This window comes from Octodon degus, unplaced genomic scaffold, assembly GCF_000260255.1.
Source record: "Octodon degus isolate 3935 unplaced genomic scaffold, OctDeg1.0 scaffold00086, whole genome shotgun sequence".
NCBI lineage: Eukaryota > Metazoa > Chordata > Mammalia > Rodentia > Octodontidae > Octodon > Octodon degus.
The window spans coordinates 8,278,648-8,301,394 of NW_004524662.1; the positions used below are offsets into that span (position 1 = coordinate 8,278,648).

The 22,747-nt window shown below is 34.5% G+C and overlaps 1 protein-coding gene across 2 annotated transcripts in view; it reads right to left on the minus strand.

Moving 5' to 3' along the window:
* Nubpl (nucleotide binding protein like) overlaps positions 1–22,747 on the minus strand; it is a 313,256-nt gene that overhangs the window by 250,480 nt on the left and 40,029 nt on the right. For both annotated transcript variants that reach the window (XM_004637100.2, XM_023721862.1), the window contains one exon: positions 13,644–13,734. In XM_004637100.2, coding sequence (XP_004637157.1) covers positions 13,644–13,734 — 91 coding nt within the window. The remainder of the gene's footprint in view (positions 1–13,643; positions 13,735–22,747) is intronic.

The window sequence follows — 22,747 nt, forward strand, 5'->3', positions numbered from 1 at the left end:
AGGGTTAGATTTTTGGACTTATGTGTAAACATAAGAATTATATAATTTTTTATGCCTATTTTTAAAATATATTCTAATTTTTAAATTTTTTTCATCATATTCTGTAGGGATTTAAAGTTCAACATATCAATACTTGATGAAAAATACCTGTTTCATGTTATGCCTAAGATGTTTGATATTCAGACAGACAGTGAGGTTAAGCTTAACAGCCTAGGTTGTATGGTAATAACAATAAACTTCTCTTCTGGAAGGTTAAGAACCTAAGTTTGCAGACCAAAATTAGAGAAAAAGGAGGGCCACAAGGAAAGTCAACCTTTTGGCCCTAGCCTTCCAAGGTCCCTTAAGACTCAGGATATATGAGAACTTGTACTGTAATGTCATGTAACTCAGTAGTGTCCCAAATTTTCTGATCAGGGAGATTATGGGGCCAAAGAGAAAAGTGATCGATGATGTAGAGTATGCCTAAGGAGAGTCACATGGAGAGAAAACACTCTCTCTGGCTTTCACAGAGAGCACATTGGCCAAGCAATGGCCGTGACTCATCCACATGACTGACACTGACAAAGGTTCTACAATCTGAGGTACCGGATCTCAGGATAAATCCTGAGGGAATTTCACTGACCTTATCAGACCCCAAAGCTACAACTCTTGTTGCATAGGTCTTGCTTTATCTTGGTCTTAACCATGCAACAGAAAAGTATAAAAATGAAGTATTAGAAAGCCATGGTGTTATGTTGAGCTGTAGCGGACTCAGGTCAACAATTTCTGACATTGCCATTCAAGCAGAAGACTCAAAACTATTATGGACTACTGGACTCTTTTAGAATATTTTGCTCAGTTGACACACCTATAATATTCAAATAATGGAACTAAACAAAAAAAGGGTATACAGATGAATGTCCATTTTGTATCTGTGTATTCATAATGGTTAGAATAGGTGTATAGTTACAGTCTCTTAATGAACAGAGGGATTTGTTCTAATAGCGTTTGTAAATTGGATATCATGTCCACATCTTGTACAGCAATTAAACATCAGGAAGAATGTTTGCAATGTGTTAGTTATTGAAACTGTCCTACCGATTTGATTTGAAACTGTCTCATTGCTATTTGTTTCTCAATAAAATTATGGGAAAAAAGAAAAAAAAAACATGTCATAGGGGCCAGGGATATAGCTCAGAGGCACAGCACCTGCCTGGCAAGTGTAAAGTCATGAGTTCACTTCCCTGCACCAAAAGAAAAAGATTACACAAACCATGTCATATATTTAAAAATATGAAAAAAATAATAAATTTAAAAAAAAGAAAAAGATTAGCATGGCCTCTGCACAAGGATATTTTAAAGTTACAGGAAAAAATGTACATTGAACCCTATACATGTATAGCATACACATTAATGAGAAAATTATAAGCACTTTCATCACCTTTTTTCCAATGAATCAGTACCACCTAAATGTTGGCAAAATTTGGAATCTTATTTTTAAATTAATGGATAAAGTCTCTGAACATGATCTCAAAGGTACATATTAGTTTCTTTGCCATAGAATTTTATTTTATAAAAATATATATCCCAATTTCTGTATATAAACAATAGAGTACTACTACTTAAAAAGTTACATAGAAACTAGCATCCACTGTCTTGTGAATAACAGCTTTTGGCAAATGCAGTGATTAAGGATGCTATCGTGCAGATCATCATTTCCTACTTTCTCAATCTCTTCATGATAGCTCATGCACTTTAGAGCAACAGATTCTCACTCTAACTCAAATCATTTCAATGGCTACAATGCCAATCAAAGAATAACATTCCACTGCATCCTCCTCACTACATTACAACAAAGTTCTCTCATCCCTAGAAAGTGTGAGTTTAACTATACATTATCAGTGAGTTTTAAGCAGATTTTTTTTTTTTTTTTTCGGAACCAGGGATTGAACTCAGGCCCTTGCACTTGCCAGGGAAGTGCTTATTCTACTAAGCTATCTCCCCGGCCTCTTTAAGCACATTTAGGGACTGCTCTTATATTATAAATTGTCAAGTCAGAATGAATAGTACTTGGCCATGTCAAACTGAAGAGCTCGGCGAAAAAGAGACATAAGAAAGACTGCTTTAATCTTTTTATTAAAGTTGATATGATTAAATGTTTCCAGGCTAACTGACCTAGAATCAACTCTTGTTTCTATAGCAGTCCCATTGTTAATGCATGAATTAAGAAGCAGTCATTACCATTTACTTGGTAGTAGTAGTAAGCCTGCAAAACCTTGTACCTTGAGCTCTGTTCCCTGGCTCCAAAAATCACATAAATTCTTTAAATAAAAGAGAACACTAAAGTTCAGGAATAGATGTCTAAAATACCACTGTAACTGTAAATCATATAACTCAAAACACTTTTTTAAATGAGGACACAGCTCAGACTCGTAGCGATCCTCCCAGCTGGCATATTTTAAATCAATGGAAGTCTTAGAGATGATTACTAACTGTAATAATTACAGTTGATCCTTTGTTTTGACATATTTAGTTACCACCAATGTTTCTGCTTACTATGGTGATATTTCTAGCCTTCCTATCTAGTTATGTCACACATATAACTGGTTTTCTTCTATTAGTATACCTACTTTCCAAAAGTCTGAAAATCCATTTTAAGTAGGAATAGTGAGCTACAGATAAAAGGGATTCAGGAGCTGGAATTATTGGGTTCTCTGGAAATCACAAAAACCATTCAGAAGAACTACAAGTAAAACAACTTTCATATTAATATTAACATTATTGGGGGGGACATTACTTGGTGTTTTTGCTGGGCTGGCCTTTTCACTAGTAATTCAAAAGCAGTAATAGGTAAAACTTCAGCAACTTAGCATAAATCAAGGCAATGGCATCATGGCTAGCTAGTAGTCCTCATATTCTTTACCACCATGTGCCCAGAGTAAAAATGAGCATCAGTTTCACTGACGATTGTCCTGAATGAAACAGTAACAATTACTGAAAATACTAAATCTCAACTATTGAGTAAAGAGATTTTCAACAGTCTGTGTGGCAAGTGAGAAGTATACAGACAGTACCTTAGCTTCATGCTGAACTACCTGCTGGGAAGGTACTATGTAATGTTTTGGAGTTGCAAGCTGAACCAGAAGCATTTTTCATGGAACATCTTTTTTGTTGTTGTTTCTGAGACAGGATCTGACTATGTAGCCCAGGCTGGCTTTGAACTTTGTGATTCCCTTAACTCAGCCTGAGTACTGAGATTACAGGTACAGGCCACCAAACATAGCAATGTATACTATTTTTACATGACTGACTGACACAAATAATGGCTACTGAACAAGATGGGATGGCACATGCCTGTAATCCCAGCAATCCAGGAGGCTGAGGCATGAGAATCACAAATTTTACCCTAGCCTGGGCAATTTAGCAAGACCCCATCTCAAAGTAAGAAAATAAAAAGCACCAAGGATGTGGCTCAGAACTCCCTGGTTTCAATACCTAATACTGAGAAGAGAGGGAAGTGGACAGAGACGGAGAGAAAACAAGAATGAGCAAGAGAAAGAGGGCAAGAGCAAGAAAACATGAGAGAGACAGAAGGGCACAGCACACATTATATTCAAATGTCTTCAAAATAGCAGTTACATAAATTGAAATTATGGACACGCTACCGTGTCTAAAATATAACTTTCTCATTTTATTTGGCCACACTAAAAATGTTGACTACTTCCTTCCAAATCTACCTCCTTTGTCTTCTAGACTGAAATGCTTCTCTTATATTCTTTGTTTCTCTCCTCACCCTTTCTTAGCCTTTTCCCATCCTTTTAGGTAAGTATGTCCTATAGTTGTGTTCTCAATCATATCCTTGACTCCCTCTGAGTATCACCTTGTTTAAGTCAGTTTCTTAATCACAGTACAATAGACATTTTAGGCCAGGTAATAAGGTGTTGAGGGAGAATGTCTTGAGCATCATAGGATGCTTAGCAGCATGCGTGGCTTCCACCCATTAGATATCAGTAGCATTCTCCAGTTATGACGATCAAAATGTCCCTAGTCACTACCAACTGCCTCCTGGAAGACAAAATCACTCCTAAGTGAAAACTACTTATTTAAACTAAAAACTTCAACAATTGCCCATTGTGTGTATGTGTGCATATGTATATATACATACATATACAAAACACTTCCTAATCTGTATTTTTGCCCAGTCCTCTTTCCTAAACTTTAAACACATGAACATTTTCCTTAAATTTATTCCTTTTTCCTATATGTTCTCTATTAATGAATAATGCAACTAATTGCACAGTCATGCAACCCAGAAAGCCAGGATCCATCCCAGGACCATTTTCTCAATCATATTCCATGAATTACCAAATCTTATTCATCTCTCAGTCATATTCAATGGATTACCTCTCATTTAGGACCCCTTCTCTAATTTTGCTGCCACAAACTTAAATAGGGCATTAACCCATCTCGCCTAGATCACTGCAATATCTTCCTCATTGCCCCTACTTACCCTCTGGTCCTACTTGTCCCTACTTGCCCTGTAGTCCTTCCTCCATGCTGTTGCCAAAGTGACTCTCCTTTAAATGCAAAACTGATAATATCTTTCATCTACCTAAAATTGATGATAGCTTCTTATAGCTTTTGAATCAAAGTTTAACTCTCAAATAATCCCAAGGAGGTATTTATGACAGGACTCTCAGTTACTTTCTGGCTCTCTTCTTACTCTTGCAACTACCCATGGCAACTCTGACCTGAACTATGCCAAGTAACTTGCACTCTGCAGCTTTAAACACCTATTCCCACTCCCTGTGTTGTTGTTCTCACTTTATATCCTCAACCCTTCCTACAATAGATTGTGGCTTACCCACTTTTCAGTTTTGCAAAAGTCACTTCCTCTGAAGTCTATAACAAAGCTCCAGTTTCATTTAGGGCTCACAAAAAGTTATGCTTTTATTTCTATCATAGCTTTTACTGATGCTTACATTCACTGTGTTGTGTGTTCGCCATAAGATCATGAGATAAGGGACCAAAGCTTATTTGATCAGACAGTCAAAGAACTAAGTATACCTCATGCCTACTAATGACCTACCAGGGATTCAATTAACATTTACTAAATGAAAACAAATGCTCTTTCAACATGGTTTTTGATCCAACTACAAATTTTAACACTATGCTTAAAATTTGCAGAATTTTTCTTTCAAGGACAACCATTTTTATTTTAAATCAGTGCTAGTTAAGTAACCGGCAAGTAATAAAATTTAAAAGGGAAAAAAAGCTTTTTAAAAATACATGAATGTCTATACTTTTTTAGGCACAAAATCTGTGCTAAACATTTATATGAAAAAAGCCTTAAATGCTCCTCCAATAACTGTGGTGCCTATTAATATATCCAAACAAAATCATCTGAACTCAGCTCTTCCTGATTACTAAAACTAAAGTACTTTAATTTTTGTTACTATTTTTATCCAAATCTGACAGTCAGAATACTCTTAGTACTTGAGGTTTATGATTAAATGTATACTACATATATTGTATAGCCATGGTTAGAAGTAAACCAATTTCAGAAGGATCAAATGACTAAAAGGTTTACTTTTTGCTTTTTATTTTTTATTAATTTTATTGAGAAACAAATAGCAATGAGACAGTTTTTAAAACAGCTCAGTAGGTCAGTTAACAATAATTAATAAATTGCATATTGTTGTCTTCATAGTGGTTCTTCATAGTACAAGATGCAGACATGATATCCTGTCCAAACACTATTAGTACAAATCTTTCTTCTCATTGAATTAAGAGAAAGTAGCTATATATCCATTCTAATTATTTTGTATATACAGATACAAAATGGTTCTTCTTTTGTATCCCTTTATTGTTTAGTTTTGTCAGAGATGGGTATTCTGTTGCCATTTAAATATTGTAGGTGCATGAATTCAGCAAAAATAATCCAATATAGTCCAGTAGTCCATAATAGTATTGGGTTATCCATAGGACTGGTAATGTCAGCAGTTGTTAACTTGAGCCTTTTATAGCTCAGCATATTAATATAGTTTTACTATTTATACCTCATTTTCATACTTTTCTGCTGGATGGCTAAGATGAAAATAAAGCAAGACTTATATAACAAGAAATGTAACTTTTGTATCTGACAAGGTCAGCCAAATCCCCTCAGGATTTACCCTGATACCCTTTACTGCAGTTAGCAGATCCTTTGTCAGTGTCAGCCATGTGGATGAGACACGGCCATTGCTTGACCAATCTGCTCTTTATGAAAGCCTGAGAGAATGTTTTCTCTCCATGTGACTCTCCTTAGGTACACTATACATCATCAATCACTTTTCTCTTTGGCCCCATAATCTCCTGGATCAGTAAATTTGGGACACAACTGAGTTACAGGATATTGCAGTACAGGTTCTCTTGTGTCCTGAGTCCTCACTGACCTTGAAAGGCTAGAGTCAAAATGTTGGCTGTCCCTGTAGCCCTTCTTTTTCTCTAATTGTTGGTCTGCAAACTTAAGTTGTTAATCCTCTAGAAGAGAAGCTTAATATTATTACCCTATAACATAGGCAGTTGAGCTTCACCTCACTATCTGATGACTAAAAGTTAAGATGCGGCCCTTATAGCAGAATCCCAATTCCCACAATATTACTGCACTTACAAGAGACCAGCAGTACTTGTTCTCATAAGGCTCCCTTTTTTTTTTTTTTTTCCAGTGTATCTTGGTTATACAGAATAACAGAATTCATTTTGGCAGATTTATCTATACTGATAAACATACTTTCATCATTTCTAAACTACCATTCTTTTTTTTAATTTTTTTAAATTATTTATTTATTCATGTTACAGGGTCTCACTACACAGCTCATACTCATAGTGATATCCTGTCTCAATTTCCCCAGTGCTGTGATTACAGGCATGTGCCAACAGGCCTGGTTTAGGGGCTGGCATGGCACACCCAGGGTTCCAGGGCCAGCACAGCATACAGTACTGGGGACTGAATTCAGGTCCCTGTGCTTGCCAGGTTTAAAGCGCCAAGCTACTTCACCAGTCCCAAACTCCCATTCATAAATGTATCAAATTTTCAGTTCTAGACTTTGATAAACCAAAATTTATATTTTAAAAATCAAAACTAACAAATTAAAAGAATAAAGTCAATAAATATACACATATTTTTATGATGTATCCTATTGAAGACACCTTTGAAACTGTATTTCTAAATATTATTCATACATCTTTTGAGGCATGTGCTCCCTCAAGATATTAAATCTTGAAATATGTTGGCTTAATAGATTTGGGAATCACTGATAATATATTTTCAGTGTTTCTCTTCCCTTCTTTTTCACTTTATTTTTGCACCACTTGATTAGTGGTACATAGGGCTCTGCTTGCTGGGGAAGCAGCTTAAGATGCCCTAACACCTCAAAAAAAGTTTGTGCTTTGTATACCAAAGGGAGATCTCTAACCCATTAAATTGGAAGTTGCTATTTCTGCTTTCTTTTTCCTAATTGAAACACCTCAAAGACAGCAAAATAAAATCAAAACTTTAACAACTGCTTCCTCATTCACTACTTCTGCTAACTTACTACAAATATCAGTCTCCACAGTACATAGTTCCAATGGTCTTTGCATTAACATCCACATACTGTTTTGGCTTGGCAATGAGGGTGGTCTGAAAAAAGAATGATGGGCTACACTGCTTACTAGTTTCTTTTCTTATTCTAGACTGTCATAGCCCAAGGCTGGATTCTCAACTTTGCTGTCTTTTGTCACAGCCCAAATTCAAACCCAAAAAAACTCTACTCCTTGTAAGTAGACAGAGCAATGTTAAACAGTGCAAAACTAAGACTAGCACTAAACTATCATATGGAAACAGTCTGAGCAATTACTTCACTTCATATATCTGGGAAATTTAGTGAGACCTTATCTCAAAGCAAAATATAGGAGTTGGGGTGATGATTCAGTGGAATAAGTGCTTCTCTGGCAAGCACAAGGGTCTGAGTTCAACCCCCGGTTCCACCAAAAAAAAAAAAAAAGCAAAATATAAACGTGCTGGGATGTAGCTCAGCATTCCTTAAGTTCACCCAATACTGTTAAAACTAAGTGTTCAGGGTGAGGGTTAGGGAATGATTGCTGGATCAGTAATGTCTGGATTAGCACTGCCATAATCACAGTGCACTGCATACAATATAAAGAAAAGAAAGAGACTTGCCTTGCTCTCTCAAAACGCTGTTGCCATTTTCTGCCATCATGAATCATTGACCCTCTGACATGTGCCACCTTGTCTTGGAGCCAACAGATTATGGACTCAAATCTCTAAAAACTGTGAGTGAAATAAATCTTTCCTCCCTTTGGACATTGGGTATTTTTGTCTTAGCAATAAGAGAAAAGTACATAAAACACAAAGCTTGATGAACAACATTTCACTTCAGTCTAGTACCCTGTTATAGATACACACAACATACATGGAAAGAAAACTGACAAAGATATCATATTTCAGGGTTTTTTTTTTAATTTTTGCAGTATGTGTAATTTGTTTTCTTTCTAGTTCACCTCACCAAATTCAGACCTCAATATTTTTTATATCTCTTAGTACACTGTCATTATCTATATGCTAATGTTTTTTTCTATGGCACTCCTGATTCATGGATTGTTATATCTTAATAAAAATTCATTTTCACACTCTACCTTCACCAAATTACTTTTTATTTTTTTTTATCTGAATGCCCTCAGGGGTAGTTTGGCTGGCTGGAGTGTTGTGGGGATCGAACTACAGCAACCTGAGGCTGACAGCTTTGTGGAAGCAGCCACTTAAACAACTGAGCTAAGGCCAGGCCCCGCTCCAAATTACTTTCTTTCTTTTTTTTTTTTTTTAATTTTTTTTTATTTATCTGTGTGTGTGTGTGTGTGTGTGTGTGTGGCCAGCTCAGCCCACCAGGGGGCGGGGCTGGCTGGCATGTGGTGCTGGGGGATTGAACCGCGGTCCCTGTGCTGTGTTTAGCTTGTTCTAAGTAGGTGCTTTAGACCACTGAGCCATCTCACCAGCCCTCCAAATTACTATCTTAAATACTTTACCTTACGTTAACCAAAAGGCAAAGGGATAAGTTCTGTTAAGTACCACTAAAAGGTTTCTGAAGTGTCCAGTGAATTATTCAAGTAACCATGGATCAGCACTAATGGGGCCTATTTTCAATAGCATTATAAGGCACAAAATACAGCAGTTTTATAAAGAAAACTGCAAGCTAATCGTCCTTCTACCTAATAATAGTAAATTCTTTTAGTTTTTCTTATCTGAAAGAAGACAATGAAAAGTGATTATTTTAATATTTAAGGTTGTTTTGTTTTGTTGTGATACCAGGGATCAAACTTGGGACCTTGTACTTGCCAGGCCGGTACTAAGCTATCTCCTTGGCCCTTTAATATTTAGAAGATATTTCAAATTACCAACAAGTTAGGAAATAAGAAGAAAAGATCTTTTATTTTTATTTTTAATCTGAAACTAGACTGGAAAGGAGAAATAAGAAGCATAATGATAGTTAACAAAGAAGCCATATCACTAATGGCCACATAACAACCTATCCTGTACATCTCAAGGATAGTCTCAGATATAACACAAAAAGTGAAACACAAAAAGTGAAAGAGAAACACAAAAAGAGAACGCCTGACTTCAGTGGCAGCATGTGTTATCACAAATACAAAGATGTATTGTTTATTTCATACACACAAACACACACACAATCAACCCTATTTGTTGACAACCTATTAAAAAAAACCCTAAAAATAACAGTTAAACAGGCAGCAGCTCCAAAATATGAGTAATTCTATGGTTGAATAAACAGTCTTCCAATGATTTCATTTGCTGCAATCCCCAGCTAAGATGGTTTGCAGCAAAGTAATAAAAATTCAAAGAGAGACTGATTATTTTTTGGATGAGAATGTCAGAGGAAAAGAGCTTTACTACTTTAGGCACATATTTACATTTCAAACTCATCAATGAACTATATAGGAAACTACAAACCAAGTGGAGAGGTGAATGAGCTTTCACTTTACTGAACAAGAACAAGGAGATTCTTCAGAGAACATACTGTAGCTCTCACCTTTAAGATATTTCAGAGCAAAAAATGCCTACAGCCTGAGCAGAACAAAGTTTTAAGTTTCTTTTAACCCTCGTTTATGGCTTAATATTCTAACTTTGGCTTAATATTCTACCCACAATACAAGATAAAAACAGACTCAAAAAAAAAAAAAAAAGGGAAGGAAAAAGTCACTTCAGTAGCACTATTTTTAAGTGACACACCCCAGGCATATCCCTAAAGATAATCAGAGGAACTCTAGCAGCAGATGAAACCCAAGGGTCCACAAGGCAATAACCAAAAGAAACAAATCATAAGTCAAGTTTTGGAGCTGCACAGGATCTATGAGCACTTATTATCAACAATTTCAGCAACTCCCATAAAACAACATGCTTAACTTCAAGAATATCTAGCGCAGATTCTCATCTTTTATGCATTTAAATTACCTTTAAGAAATTTTACTCTTCCACATAGCTTTTTCCAGAGATGTGCTATTATAAAAGGTCATTTGCTCAAGCTGATTTTCTACAAATTATCCTAAGTGCATATACACATTCATTCCTAAACTTGAAAAAAGCTTTGCATATTAGAGCAGATAAAACAAAGAACTATAACATGAATGCAAAATTACTATCCCACAATAATAGAAAAGTATAATCTACTCCAAAAAAATCTCATATTTAGTCATTAATAAGCATTATGTCACTCTCAATAAAATTACTTCACATTTTCATTTTAATACTCCATAGGTTTTAAAATTTTCCCACCTTATTAGCTCAGCACATTAAAAGACACTCTTCACTAAAACTAAGTAACAAATTCATAAATATTCAGAAAGTGATTTATCATCACAAAACTGTAAAAGAAACAGATTCCTATCATCAAAAGTCATTTCAAATAGCTTAGTGAAAAACTTCAACAGGGGCTGGGAGATGGCACAGTAGGATAAGTGCTTGACTGGCAAACGCAAGGATCTGAGTTCAATCCCCCGTTCCGCCAAACACACACACACACACACACACACACACACACACCCCTTCAACAAAGGCTCACAAAAAAATACTACACTGGAGAAATGCATCAGCACATGCTTGTGACTATAACTTAATATTTATTTGCTGTTTCAAGTGAAAACCTTGCAGTCAAGAATTTCTAAGTCTATATAACTTGGCTATGCTTTAATACAAAATCTGAATATTGTCTCATTTAGAAAATTAAAAGGGAGAAAAATAACAGGCATTTGTTCCTTTGAAAAAGGTTATATTCCATCCTAGATGCTAGTTTCTCCAATCACACATTGATTTTATTCTAAATAGCTTTTGGCTCCCAAAGGAACTAACAGTCAACACCATATCAATTTGTTGATATTTTTGTATATCCTTTCTACAATCTGTCTAATCTTCCCATTACCACTTTGTATAACAGTAGAAAAATCACTATCATCACTTTATCCTGATAGAAACATTATCAACCTAAGAAACCCAAATCTATTAAAAATATAAAATTTCCCTTCAGTTATTGAATTTGCTTTTCTAAAACTTAAATATAAAATTAGATTATCAAAATGAAAATTTTATAATTGTAGAAGATACGGTTTGTCTATGATTCTCCCAAAAAGAAAAAAGACATGAAGAGAATGTGAATAAATGTATGATTATCACAATCTTAAAAATGAACAAATTGACAAACATTATATTAACATATTTCTACTTAAGTAATGAAGACAAACAAGGAAGGCTGAAGTCCCTCTAACCCTCTATGATTGCCCAGTTTAGTCCTGCAATAGAAGCATGCCTACAAAGCTAGGATTCAGTCCCTGGTCCACTTCCCTAAAAACTGACAGCTCTTCTTTATTATTAATAGATAATTTTATGTTGCATTGCATTTTCAGTAATAGAGACTATCACAGAATAAATCAACATGATAAAAATGTAGAAATGTCAAAATGATGCCAATTAGTATAATGGTAGCAGGTTTTTCTAAGATTCAAAAAATAATTTATATGCTAGGTTTTCAAGAATCCACACTCTTTTAAGTGAATGTCTAAATCATTCAATTTATTTCCCAGGCAACTTAAGATCAGGGTGACAACACAAAAGAAGTATTTTTCCTCAAATTTCTCAGACTTTCAGTATCTTGTCTCTACAAAACAGCCTACTTAATGGCAGACAATTTGAAAACATCAAATCTAAGATTACAGTTTCAGTAAAGCAAGAAGAAAGAAATTAAAGTTCACTTTAAGTATTTATTTTGGCATTGTGGGAACAGGCTACCTTTAAAGAAGAATGACACTGAAGGCTCCATTTTGCCATCACTCATGTGCTGCATGCACCAGTTTTCACAGTACTTTAATCAAGAGACAGACATAATGGCTATCATTTATAATATGCAAATTAATTACTTCTTTGTGAAGTTTTGACATCCTGGCTCATGTCACATATTTGCAAACTAAGTATGTATTGCATTAAAAGCATAACAATAAAGAAACTACAGTCACAGCTTTTCAAGCTTATATTTTCACAAAACATGAAAAAACTATGTAAGTGCCTTACAATGTATGACTGCTAGAGTCAATTTTAACACCACTACCTCTTCAAATTTTCTTCAGAATGTTAGAATCTTACTAACTGATAAAGAATTATCCAGACTTTAACATTACAACTGACACCAACAAACCAAAAACAAAAGTATCTTAAAGAGCTACAATGCCTAATTAACTTTTGACAACAATTAACATAATAATCCTATTTACTATATAGATAATCCAATAAATATCCACCAATAAATGCAATCATTTTGTACTAGATCAATGCAAAATAAGATATCAAAGAAAAAAGTATACAATTTTATACCTATTATAATTAGAAATCAATTTCATCTAATCCTTTCATATAAACTATTTTTCAAAAGAATTAACAGATTTTTAAATTTTTCATTTTTGATCATAGCATTTCTTTGTTCTAAAAGGTTTGTAAGTAGATAAGAAAATGTAATAACAAGAGTAACAAACTGGGTGAGGGAGATAGCTCAGTAGAATAAGCGCTTTCCTGGCAAGTGCAAGGTCCTGAGTTCAATCCCCGGTACCACAAAAAAAAAAAAAAAAAAAAAAAAGTAACAAACAGTAAAGAGTCACTCAAAAATATTTCTCCATATTAATACATTTAATAGGCTGGGAGATAATTCAGTATTTTAGGAGTTTTGAAAAATATTTTAAGAAAAATATGTTAATCTCTGTAAAACAAATATATTTCGATTCAAATATTCCTACACATCCATTTAATGTAAAGAGACAATAATGAATATCTAACACTTTTGATCACTTACTATGTACCAAGAATGGTGCTAAGTACATTATACTTATACCAATCCTTACACCAACTGCAACACCATTTTATTTTTAGGGTCCCAAAACAAATAGATTAAAGCAATTTACTCAAACCCCACAGCTGATATTCAAACTCCGATACTGCGGTGACATCATATCTGATTTATGAATTACATACTTCATAGTATGTGGTGTATAAAGTACCCATAACATCTAGAACAATGAGTGATACCCAGTAGGTACTAAATAAAAGTGTAACTCTCCTCTTTACTTACTTTGTGATAATTCTGGATTTCCTTTCAGATTCATCATCTTTGGAACTGATGGACCATACACATCGGCATCTAACAAACCAATGGCCTTTGACTAAAAGAAAACAGAATTCACCATGAGGCTATTCCCATTCTTCATCAAAGATTAAGCACATAGCAATAATGTCTGATTACTGAAAAGGAAATTTGTAAAATATTTCAATATCATAACCTAAACTTCAAAGCAACAGTACATGGTAGCACAAATTGTTTCAAGTAACTATTTTTGATTAATTAATATATTTGAGGTAACTGACCAGAAAAATCTACCCATACACTTCACATATTATAGTTCAGGTTTCCCTTACAGTCTCAAAAAAACTAGGACCTTTTGATCTAAACATAGTTTTGAGAACTAACAACATGGAAACAAAGTTAAAACAATGGCTATGGCAAACAACAACCCAAGGACCTGGAGCATTAACTTGAAACAAGACCATAAAAGAGCAAGTGAGAAATTCTGATATAGATCTAGCATAAAAGAGACAATCTGCTAATAAGGATAAATATCCAAGATTTTTGGAAGTGTTCATAAACAACTAAAAACTGTATTAGTTGATGAGGCATTCAGTTACCAAGTGTCAAAATAGCCTTGCTGCTCTGTACTTGCTGCCAGTTAAATCAGCAGCTTAAGTCAAAGAACAGAAAACAAAATTCACTATTCCCAATTTGTCTCTTTCTTACATTCCCCCAAATCAATGTTACTGTTTTTTTCATCTACAAGTAAACAGAACATTAATTACTAACTCTATTTCACCAAGTCTTGCAACTCTCCTCCCACTCTTATATATCCTGAAAAGATAAAACTCTTAATCCCTGAGCAAAATGTTTTTATTAATGAAACAATCCCTCATCTTCCATGTTTTCTACCTATTTCTAAACACAAAATTACTTTTTAAATCTTGCTGTCTGCTTCCTACAAATACATAAAATAAGGAAAATTCAATACTTATGTTCAGAACTCAACTTGCCGTTCTAAGAAAACCTCCCTTAGTCACTGTGACTCAGTGTCCTCAGAGGGAAAAACATGAGATTGACATCTGTCTCTGTCAAATGATTGGCTTATTATTAAAAATTTTAACATGAAAGATGTTTTACTTAGTAAGATGATTGTATGTAAAAGTTAGATTTAATTCATTTAGGATACTAGATAAGAAAAAGGAACATTCCTTGAAAAATTCTGACACATTTAATAAATAAGAGAATGTAGTTGAGTTAAAATAGAATTACATTTACTATGAAGAACAAGTTTTCAAATGAAAGGCCTAAAGGTTGTTTTTTTGTTTTTGTTTTTCATTTATGTATTTGGTACAGGATCTCCCTATACAGCTCGTACTCGTGATGATTCCCCTGTTTTCAGCCCAAGTGCTGGGTTTACAAGGATCAAACCCTGGTCCCTGCGCTTGCCAAAGCAGGCACTTAACCACTGAGCTATCTCACCAGCCCAGCCTAAAGGTTTTAGAAAAGAGGCTACTAACATGTTAATAATCTCCCTATAATTTTACTTGGGTTTTTTTGGTATGTTTCCTGTGATACTTAAAAGCCTCAAAATAATAAGAAATACTAACAAAAACAAAAAATATAAAGTCCTTTTTCCTTCCATTATTATTTATACCATTTTGGTTTTGCAGCAACTTGAAAGACTTAGGTTCCAAGTTAACAACTGTCAAGTAAAATAACTTAGCCTTTTATATTTACATGAAACAAGAATATAACCAACTGTCCTAACTTAAATACAACTGTGAGGGGCTGGTGAGATGGCTCAGTGGTCTAAGGCACCTACTTAGAACAAGCTGAGCTAAGCAAAACACAGAGACCGCGGTTCAATCCCCAGCACCACATGCCAGCCAGCCCCGCCCCCTGGTGGGCTGAGCTGGCCACACACACAAAATAAATAAATAAATAATCTTTTAAAAAAAGAAAAGAAAAAAATTCTTAAAAAAAAAAAATACAACTGTGAGGGTCAGTTTCCACATGACTAGATCTGCAATCAAGTCTCCTTCAAAACTTTAATATAAATGTAAGAATCAGGGCCAGGGAGATGGCTTAGTAGAATAAGTGCTTGGCTGGCAAATGCAAGGGCCTGAGTTCAATCCCCGATTCCACAAAAAAAAAAAAGTTATGTTAATATGCTGAGCTGTAAAAGGCTCAAGTCAACAACTTCGGACAATTGCCAGTTCCGCTAATAACCCACTACTACTATCGACTATATTGGGTTATTTTGCTGAATTCAAGTACCTACAATATTTGAACTGGCATCAAGTATGAAAAGGTCCTTTAAAGACTTCTCCAAATACAGCTTCTCTAACAGCAATGGAACATCCATCTCTGACAAAACAAAACAAAAAAGGGGGATATAAATAAAGGACCATTTTGTAGTGAAAATATATATATATGTATATACAAAATAGTTAGGATAGATATACAGCTACTTTCTATTAGTTCAATGAGAAGAAAGGTTTGCACTAATATTGTTTAGACAAGATATCATGTCTGCATCTTGTCCTCTGAATAACCATTATGAAGACAATATGCAATGTATTAATTATGGTAAATGTCCTACTGACCTGTTCGAGACTGTTTCATTGCTATTTTATTTTCTCATTAAAATGAATTAAAAAGCCATTTAAAAATAAATAAATAAATATTGCAAAGGCCAAAAAAAAAAAGATTGGAAAGATAATGAGAAAAGGCAAGGAAAAGAGGAAGAAAAAGATGAAGGGAAATTAATCAGCAAAGTTATATTAAGATCCTGAATACATTTTAAATGCTGGTGGCAGATAAGAGGTGATATTTAAAATTATATTCATAATCCCAGGAATTATTCTATCTTTGGCGACTAATTTTTATATAAAAATAATTTTATTGAAGAAATTTTTTTCAAATATATTTTTGTAGAGAAAATAACCAGTAGATTTTTAGCTCTTGTGTTTGTCTTGCGTTTGTATGGTTATTTAAGATGAATCAGGTCATACTTATCTAATATCATAAGAAAAATATTAGCGGAAAGTCAAGTCCATCTGGATGGTCGTCTGCTATACTCATCTTTTTTGTGTGCATGAGGGGATGTTTCTGTGCTTAAAAAATAAAAAAATCATACCCTGTGGTAAAAAAAAAAAAAAAAAAAAAAATCCTGAATACATTAGGCCTCTACAAGCTCTATCTATGAACAAATCAGAATTTAAAAACATACCACTTACGTCACCCAGGCACCAAGACTTTCACTGATTATATCTCCCCATTGCTTAAATTCCTTCTGGGTGCCAGACACTAAGTATTTTATTTACAATTCTCATTTAGTCCTCATAGCAAATTGGAAGTATCCCTATACATAAATGAGCAAGCTGGAAAATAACACTAAGATAACCATGCTTCTTGTAAATGTATTTCTTTTTATGTATTTCGTAGAATGGAAAATAAAACATGAAAATACTCACCTCATAAACCTCTTCCAGAACTTTACCACAATCTAACTACAAAAGATTTAAATATAAAGAATATTTTTTCCTAAAGAGCCAACTAATAAGGACTTTAACCTTTGCAGATCACAAGATCTTGATAACAACTATTCAACACTACACTGGTAACATCAAGCAGGAGTAAACAATACATAAATGAGCCAGGGGAAGTGGAACATGCCTTTAATCCCAGCATTCTGAGTTGCTAAAGCAAGAGGTTGCAAGTTCAAGCCCAGCCTAGATAACTTAATGACTTAGCAAGGTCATAATTTGCTGATACCCAATTTAGAAATAAGACTTTTTTATTATCATCTTGCTCAAACATCCAACAATGTTATTTTGGTACAGCCAAGAGTGGGCAAAACATAATTACACTATTTCTTTTAACATCAGAGGAACTTCTTAGTAAAGATCTACATCTTCATTCTTAATTGGCTAATTTTTAAAAATAACAAAGGGAAGAGTTTTCAGACAATTTTCATGGAACTAAGTTAACATATGTTGTTAGGTTTCATATAGCATGAATAAAATTATCATTTAAAACCTATACTGCCTAAATATTAGAATTGGCAAAGCTACTGGGTCAATACACTATCATTGCTATAAAATAAAGAAATTAATTTTCAAGTCTGGAATTCGGGCACATTCAAAATATGCCAAATATTCATTTGTTCTTCATAATTTGCTCCACTCTTTTTAAACAGGCCACTATCTTAAGAGTATAGCTTTTCAGTTTAAACTTCAAAACCATTTTATTCTATAGAAAAATAAATAAGCATGGTAAAAAAACTACAAATAAATGTATGACACTATTTACTTAGCCAAATTTTATAAATTATTTCCATCTCAGTCCTCCCATAATAATTATATTTAATCAAGAAAGCTCCAACAAGGATTTTATCTTTAATTTCAGCCAGGATCATAAGAATACTTACCACAAAATCTCTACAGAGACACAACACACACAAAAAAAAAAAAAAAATGATTAGTAAAAGTGTAAACTTAGTATTGTAAAATATGATTGTTATTGTTTCTGTCACCATAAACTTAGCCAAATATGTTATCTAACAACATACTTTTTTTCTGACTATTCTGCAGTATTCAAAACCTAGTAAGTGATATAAGACAAGGTCAAACCCAAGATACCATTTAGATTTCTGAATTTCTTCATAATTTATAACACTGTGAAAGTTATAAAAGGTGACAGAATTATTTAGAGTGATTATACTGCTTCACTACCAAGCATGAAAGCTGCACTTTGAAAGCCTATTAGTTCTATTTTGTGTGTGTGTTAGATTTCAAAGGTGCTAACAGTAATTTTTATACTGCTTTGTTCTTCCAAAAGAATTTATCCTAAAGAAGACTGTAAAGCTTCATGACATGTTCATTTTATTCCTGTCATCTACTAATAGATCTCATCAAAACAATATGCTAGAGCATTTCCATCCAATTATTTTTAAATAAATATGCCTTTAAGACCTACCTAAAGGTTGTCTTTTCCATACAAATATTCAGCTAAGAACTTTCATGAGTTGCTGCACATTATATTAATTTAATTTTTGACTGCAATTGCTATTTATTTGTTAGAGTTGATTTGAGCCTTTTCTTTGGTATCTTTCTACCTGTCTTTGAGTCACACTGTCATTCATAAGAATTTCAGTCCTTTCATAAAGAAAAACATGTTTCCTAATTCTATTAGCTAGAATTAAATAAGAATCTGATCATCAGAAGAACTAATAACTGAACAAAGCAATACGAATAATGTCCTACTGTTTACTACATAACAGTCTAAATCTTCAACTTCAATCAGGAAAGAGGAAAAAGGGCAACATATAAGAGAAAGTTCACCTGATTGGTTGGAACATGACTAGAGACAAGCTCATGAAAAGTATAGAATTTCAAATGATGAATTAACTGCTTGCAAGTGGAAGAAAAATATAGATGCCAAATTAAAGACTCTATTTTAAAGCAGAAAGATACCTAATTTTAGTCTTCTGTCCATCTTCAAGTGTTGAAGAAACAGAGACCCAGATATAAAGCATTAAGCTGGGCTCAGGTGCCAACTCTTTCTCCATGTTATCATAAAGTCTAACACTAACAATCACCAGTCACTCATCTTTCTCTTTCTCATGTCATCTCCTACCTTCCTCGCTCTCTCATTCCAACCAGACACACAGTGCTCCTCTACAGCTTCTTAAACATACCAGGTATAACAGAGCCTTAGGACTTTTGCAGTTGCTATTCCTTTAGCCTGGAATCCTGGCACCTACTCACCCCCTCCAAACCTCTGAATGTCTTAACCAGAGCTACCTGATGTCTTCTTCATTTCCTTCCAGTATTAACATAATCAACACAGTATGACCATTCTAAAATTGCAAGCCCTTCACCACTGTAATAAACATTTCCTGTTCTTCTCAATTTTTCTTTTTTAATATCTACATCAGTATCCATCATACCACACATTTACTTACTTGTTTACTGTATTTCCCCCACAAGAGTGTAAATTCCATGAGGATAGGGAATTTTGTATGGTTTGTTCACTTCTAGAGCCTAGAAGAGTAAACAGTTGTAGATTGCCTATTACATCCTAGAAATTCTGATTCACTGTATCTGGGCTAAGGTCCAACAAACTACATGTGTAAAACTTTAGGGTACAAGATAATCAGAATGTTCACAATGGAAATATAAGTAACACAAAAGAGAAATAAAACTTGGCTAAAAGGACTATACCTTGGGATAGCAACATCATGATAATGCCAACCTACATTAATTATAACTAATTTTTTTGTCTTGCTCTATTTTATTATATGAAGTATTTTCTTTAAACATGGAAAAATATTAGATATTGTGGCCTTAGCTCTTTAGTAACACCTGCTTCCCAACTACAACTTGGAAAATTATAATTTTTAATAGGTTCTTTTGAAAATTATTTTTACAACAATGAACAGTCTGCCATGAGTAAATAGTAAGTACTGTATGCAACATGTACACACAAAAAAAACTCACACATTGTTTATCAGAAATTCAAATATAATAGGTGTCCTATATTTTTGTTTGCTAAATCTGATATCACTACTTAGCATCTCTTCATACACAAGAGCAAGAATGGTTTAGTTAAAACATAAGTCAGTTCATGTTATTTTAACTCAACTACCATCTTTGCCAACATTCCCCTCATTTCATTCAAGTAAAAACAAAAGCCCTCACAACATACACCACATACTACATCTAGCCAGTTCTTCACCCAACTCTTGCCCCAAACCCTACTGATTTTCACTATCTCTTGTTCCTTTATCCTAAGGTATTCCACTATCTCTTACGCCATTCTCCTAAAATATTCCACTATGTCTTATTCCTAATTTTCATTGTCTCTTACTTCTTCCAGAAGCCACATGGTTCTTAGGAATTTCTTGAGAAGTAAGCTAACATTTTCCTACCTACTGGACTTTACACTAGCCATTCCTTCTCTCTGATACACCCTTCCCCTCCTAGAGTCACACAACATGTTCTTACCTTCTTCTATCCAAAAGTAATCTTTCAGTATTTAACCTACTTTACACTGTAATCCCACCCTCACTCTCAAGCACTTCCCCTCCATTTTATCCGAAGTTATTTTTGTCACCTTCTGAAATACTATTTAACTTAATTATGATATTCAGGATCTATTTACTGTAAACTCCATAAGGGCACCAATATCCCCAAACACATAGAAGAGTAAGAATTAACCATCTGTTAAATGAATAAACTAAGAGTAAATGAAAAAATCTCCATTTGGTCATCTGTATATTATTAAGATTGGTTACTACATAATCCTAGTAACCCTCCTAAGCTTTAACATTTTATAACTTAACAAAATTCCCAACAATCAGAGTGAAAGCACTGGAGCCCAAACAGGCTCATTTTTATTTGTTTTTTGATTTGTTTTGGCGGAACTGTGGATTGAACTCAGGCCTATGCGCTTGCCAAGAAAGCACTTATTCTACTGAGCCATCTCCCCAGCCCCAGGCTCATTTTTAAATGCAGATAACCCTGATAAAAATAGCACCTTTAGCTGTCCCTGTCAAGGCACCTTCCTGTGAAGTCTATCGTCTGAAGTAGATAGCAGAAAGGGACATGCAGGGCAGTGCTCAGGGAAGGAGCATGGGGTAAGTTAAGGTCACCTACATGGGTGGGTGTAGATAAAGCAGTGAAGTGGGGGGTTTTACCTTGCATGGTGGTCTTCACCTCCAGAGGTGAAAACACAAAGTAAGCTGTGTAAGAAGCAGCCTCAGGCCCTTTGGGAGTGTGTACTCTACAGTACCTGGGCTCTGCCAGTTCTCAAGGCAGGTGATTTTGAGTCTCAGTCTCCCCACCTGTAGAGCAAAGCACCTGCCTAGTGCATGCACAATTTTCTCACTAATGGGCTCCCCGTGGTGTGAGAAGCTGAGAGCACAGCACAGTGAGCAGCCCTTGGAGTTTATCTTGAAAAGAACTGGGCTTGCAGTTTGGCCTGGGTTCTAGGCAAGGATATGGCCAAGTCCCCATGTCTAAGAAGCTCTGGTTTTCCAACTGTAAAGGTAAAGAGAGTATCTGAAAATCCTAGTGTTGGACTCAGAATTAAGTAAGATTGCGTATGTGGAGGGCCTTGGAAAACATGGTGGGATGGGGCCGGGGAGATAGCTCAGTAGAGTAAGTGCTTGACTGGCAAGCTCAAGGGACTGAGTTCAATCCCCAGTTCCGCAAAAAAAAAAAAAAAAAAAGGTGGGTTTTTATGGTTCCCCAGGCAGATTGGCTATTCCTCGGCGTGTTTTGCTCCCACAGAGGGTTGTAGTTTACAGATTAAAATAAGAACTACGAAAATAAAAACTTTTCCTACTACCGTGGACATAAAATTATTCAAAACCTGGAAGGGAAAGGACTTACCCAATTCAAAGTCAGACTGCGGCACTGTCTGCAGAGGCACCTGGTGGAGGTGGGGAGCTTTGTTTAATGTACTGATTTAAGGAGGACTCAGACTCTGGAACAATGATAATTTACAAATAATTTGTGTCCAGCAGTTGAGGCTGCCCGAAAATTATTTTTGTTGCCTGTCAGGTACCGACTGGCATTGATCTAACTTTAGTCTTATTGCAGTCATATTTATTTTGTTGAATGATATGTATAATTTCAGTCTGCTGTATCTTCTTTTGAAGTATTTTATCATCCTTTTTCTCATTGAGTTATATAAATCTTGGATTCATTATGTATTTGTATGAGAATCATACTTAATGTTTTGAAAATAATACTTTTGACATTCCTAAAAAAATAAAATAAAAATTCCCTCTTTTAATACTTTCTATACTAATATTTCAAGTTATAGGACTCTAAATAATACATAGGCAAGCTTTAAAATATTCTGGTATTTAAGGAGTCATAAATTTTGTTACAGTTTATGCCTACCATCTCATCTCCCCCAAGAAAATCTTATGTAATCTTCATCTTTCTATCATTCTTAACTGGAGGGGAGGGCACTTAACAAAAAGAATATCCATGGCAACAGTGGCTGCTAGATAAAATATGATAAAATAGGTACAATAGATGTATAAAAGTCTGAAAATTAAACAACATGGTAGAAAAAACTAAACAAAAAAA